The sequence below is a fragment of the Penaeus japonicus genome, unplaced genomic scaffold (genome assembly GCF_977035675.1).
Source record: "Penaeus japonicus unplaced genomic scaffold, GWHDUDI00000001_assembly GWHDUDI00000001, whole genome shotgun sequence".
Taxonomy (NCBI): domain Eukaryota; kingdom Metazoa; phylum Arthropoda; class Malacostraca; order Decapoda; family Penaeidae; genus Penaeus; species Penaeus japonicus.
In genome coordinates, this window is record NW_028234403.1 from 54107908 (window position 1) to 54112907 (window position 5000).

A 5000-nucleotide genomic window follows, 5' to 3' on the forward strand; every position below is an offset into this window, starting at 1 on the left:
CTTTTTTAATAACAAAAGTCATCAGAATATTGCAATTGATAATAACTTTTATCATCATGATAACAAGAACAACAAACGTATTGATAACATCATCACTGATATCGGTACGTAATGCTGATAATGATAGTGATGATAATGATAACTGATAATGATGATAATGATAATACTGTCAACAGTAATGATGATAATATTGATAATGATGATGACTATAATATGATGATACTTGTAATAATTATAACATCAATTATGATGATAATAACAACAACAACAGCAATAATAACAACAAAAACAATAATGATGATCATGATAAAAATGATAGTAATAACAATAATAGCAATAATCATACTAATCAAATTAATGACAACAATAAAGACATTAGCAACGAACAATGTTATCAAAAATCTCCCACCAACTTATCAACCCTAAACAGAAAGGAAATGCAATGAAATCATGCATGAGACGAGATAGCATTGCAAATATCATTGCAATCTAATTTCACTATTGAGTTAGCAAACGAAGCTGAAGCAATACAGGATGCAAGGGCTGCCAGGCAAATCGCTTAATTTCCCTTAATATTGTTTTTGTTTTTGATATTCTGGGATTCCCCGAGATTGGAAAACGATAGAGTATTAATGTATATGTATGTATATGGAGAGAGGGAGAGGGAGAGGGAAAGGAGAGAGAGAGAGAGGTATGGAGGAAACAGAGAGGGAGAGGGAGAGGGAAAGGAGAGAGAGAGAGAGGTATGGAGGAAACAGAGAGGGAGAGGGAGAGGGAAAGGAGAGAGAGAGGTATGGAGGAGACAGAGAGACAGAGGCAATATTTATGTATATATACACATCCCTTCTCTAAATGACTATTAAGAGATCTCATTACAGAGACAGAGACAGAGACAGAGACAGAGACAGAGACAGAGACAGAGACAGAGACAGAGACAGAGACAGAGACAGAGACAGAGACAGAGACAGAGACAGAGACAGAGACAGAGACAGAGACAGAGACAGAGACAGAGACAGAGACAGAGACAGAGACAGAGACAGAGACAGAGACAGACAGAGACAGAGACAGAAATAATATTAATGTATATATTCCTCATGTATTCCCATAACCATTACGATTTCAATTGCAATTTAAAACGGTCCAGTTTCACTAAAAAGAAGCGTGACTGATGACTTCGCCGAGATCAGTGATTTGCTTCGGGAATTCAACTCTAAAGTCTGGAAGTATTTATAATAATTATAGTAATTAGAATAAGAAGAATTAGGCCAACTCTTATGGGTTTTCTGCTACCGTTTATATGACGCAGTTGTGTAAATATGAAGACAAAGAAAGACTGAATGATAGATAAGATGGAAGACGAAGAGGAACCAGTGGAAGAAAAAAGGAAAGTAGATGAATGATGAAAGGAAATAAAAAAATAATGACAAGTACGTAAATGGACGAATCTGTCAATAAATGTATGTTAACGAAACGAACAAATAAATATGGTGAATCGAGAGCAAGATTAGATAATGACGAATAATGTTGAAATGCAATATCAAATGAGGACCTATTTTGTATTTCCTGAATTATATTGAATATGCAAAATATGCCTAAAGATTTTTCATATTTTTTTGGGCAACTCACGATCATATTTTTTAAAACATGGGCGTGGAATAAATAAAATCGTGATAAACAGAAATGTATATAAAGTGAGGAAAGGTTTTAGGAGAAGGAGGAGGTTGGGAAGGTGTAAAATAAATCTATAATTTTGTCAACAATAAAAAGTAAAAGTAATGAAAATCCAACTTGATAAAAAACGCAAAACCAGAGAGACATTGATAGTGATTGCATTCCATAAATCACTAATGCTAAATAAGAGGTTCAATCAAGTAACAGACTTTGTCAGAATTGAATCAGAGACGAAGAATAAAGAGAGAAAAAGAAAAATCGGTCAGAAATGCAATAGAGACGAAGAATAAAAAAGAAAGAAAAAAAATAATAGCGGTTGTTTTTGTCAGAATTGAATCAGAGACGAAGAATAAAAAAAGAAAAAAAGAAAAAGCGGTCAGAATTGCAATAGAGACGAAGAATTAAAAATAAAAAAAGAATGAAAAAATAGCGGTTGTTTGTCAGAGTTGAATCAGAGACGAAGAATAAAAAAGAAAGAAAAATCGGTCAGAAATGAAATAGAGACGAAAAAAAAAAAAGTAAAAAAAAAAATATCGGTTGTTCGTCAGAATCGAATCAGAGACTAAAAAAAAAAAAAAAAAAAAAAAAAAAAGAGAGAGAGAGAGAGAGAGAGAGAGAGAGAGAGAGAGAGAGAGAGAGAGAGAGAGAGAGAGAGAGAGAGAGAGAGAGAGAGAGAGAGAGAGAGAAAGAGAAAAGCTAAACAGGTTTCCCATGGACAGTGAAACCACAGATCCTTACCTACCAACCTCAGTACTTTAATGGATACGCCAGTAGATTAATGCTATGCTAACAGAATAGCCTTTGAACTGGAGTCCTGTGCCAATAGTCCTCCCTCGTTCAGGATATTTATCCAACGTGACTGAAAGGGATTAATCAAACAGACTGGGGATTCGATAAGCTTTCTGGGGCATCATTCTTTTTTTTTCTGGTTTTATCTAGTGACAGGCAGTATGGACGAGGGATTTGGAATAACGTTTTTTTTTAAATCTCGTTTCGAATGTTGAATGTTTCGAGTGTTGGATGTTTCGAGTGTTGGATGTTTCGAATGTTGGATGTTTCGAGTGTTGGATGTTTCGAGTGTTGGATGTTTCGAATGTTGGATGTTTCGAATGTTGGATGTTTCGAGTGTTGGATGTTTCGAGTGTTGAATGTTTCGAATGTTGGATGTTTCGAATGTTGAATGTTTCGGATGTTGAATGTTTCGAATGTTGGATGTTTCGAATGTTGAATGTTTCGAATGTTGAATATTTCGGATGTTGAATGTTGAATGTTTCGGATGTTGAATGTTTCGAATGTTGATTGTTTCGAATGTTGAATGTTTCGAATGTTGAATGTTTCGAATGTTGATTGTTTCGAGTGTTGAATGTTTCGAATGTTGAATGTTTCGGATGTTGAATGTTTCGAATGTTGGATGTTTCGGATGTTGATTGTTTCGAGTGTTGATTGTTTCGAATGTTGAATGTTCCAGGTGAAGAAAGACGAATATATATGTATTAAGAATAACCATTGTAATTTATGGAATAAAGGTTTTGAATTTGAATTTGAATGAAAGGTAAATCAAATTATATTACGAGGTTCTATACTAGCTCAAGTCGTGGTTATTTTTTTCCGAATAGTTAGATGTTGAGGCGTATTTGTTCTCATTACGCTAATTGTTTTTTTATGGTCATTAATCATGTTTTGGATTGATGATATCATAATTATTGAGAGAAGATAAGGTTCAGTATTTATGGATTTTATGCAAATACACAATGTTGCACATGTGTGCGTTTGTGTATGTGTGTGTGTGCTTATGTGTGTGTCTATGTATATATATAAATATGAATATATAAATACACATATACACATTCACATGCACATGCACACACACACACACACACACACACACACACACACACACACACACACACACACACACACACACACACACACATCTTGGTAGATACACAACTATTAAAATAAACAGACAGAAAGACAGATAAACAACCAGATAATCTGATCAAGACACAAATACCCAAAACCACCACACAACGACCCTCCAACAACCACCGGGTGTGGTACGACCCTTATTCAACCACAAACCACACCTGGCACTCACTTCTCGAAGGATGACACTTATCTCGGGAGTGCCAAAGGGAGTGCCATCCACCCGAAGGACGAGAGATCCAGGGCCATCCATGTGGGTGAGGTATCCTTTTTCTCTCGCGTAGGATACTAAAAGTGAGATGAGTCATACTTCTGCCAATAGGGTTTTTCCAAAGGTTTGTGTTTGGTGATTGTAGGGACGTGGTTTATATAAACACACACGCGCGTGCATATACTATGTATATGGATGTTTGTTTATTTATGTATGTATTTATGTGTGTGTATATCTATATGTATGTATACACACACACACACACACACGCACACACACACACACACACACACACATATATATATAAATCTCTCTCTCTCTCTCTCTCTCTCTCTCTCTCTCTCTCTCTCTCTCTCTCTCTCTCTATATATATATATATATATATATATATATATATATATATAAAGAGAGAGAGTGAGAGAATGAGATAGAGAGAAAGAATCAGATAGAATAATGACAAGGAGAAAGATAATCTAAATATCACCGTCGAAACCTCAACCCACCCCTCACCACTCACCCCCCCCTAACCCACTCCATCCCCCCCAGTCTCCGCCTCTCGACCCCTTCCCCCCCTCCATCCCTTCAGCCTCCCCCCCCCAGTCTCCCCCCTCGACCTGACTTCGCCCCCTTTTCCCACAGGTAGAGCAACGGGCGTGACAGTCCAGAGGTACCAAGAAGATGGCATTGCGACCGGGGACTCTATGGCTCTATATCGAGGCTCTTTGGACAGCTCCACGCGGCTCTACTCCCTCACGATGTGCGCTCGGTTCAAGCTCTTCTTCCTGCACGAATCGAGCACCATTTTGCAGCTGAAGGACCTCGGCGAAGGGAAGGACTCTATGCTTATTGCAGGTAGAGTTTGGGGTCTTTTGGGGGGGATGAGTGTCCGAGGGGGGGTTAAAGATATAGAGATAAAGATAAGTAGTAGAGAAAATAAGAAGATGAAATGTAGAATAGAATGAAAACAAATAGAAAGATGAAATGTAGAATGAAAACAAATGGAAATATTTAAAAGATTAATAAATATAGAAATAGGTAAAACAAAAATTAGACCAAAATACAAACAAACAAAAAATCACAAAAAAAACAATCAAAACAAGAATACAAAACACATACAAACAGAAATAAAATACTGACCCACCTCCTCTAAACACGATTAAAAACCTACCTAATTCCCGAGCTTAGATCCCAC

The 5000-nt window shown here is 36.7% G+C and overlaps 1 protein-coding gene across 1 annotated transcript in view; it reads left to right on the plus strand.

Annotated features, from left to right (window-relative positions):
- LOC147472572 (uncharacterized) overlaps positions 1-5000 on the plus strand; it is a 29059-nt gene that overhangs the window by 318 nt on the left and 23741 nt on the right. Inside the window, exons 2-3 of the mRNA XM_086548961.1 lie at positions 3779-3854; positions 4448-4660. Of these exons, the coding sequence (XP_086405087.1) occupies positions 3779-3854; positions 4448-4660 (289 nt within the window). The remainder of the gene's footprint in view (positions 1-3778; positions 3855-4447; positions 4661-5000) is intronic.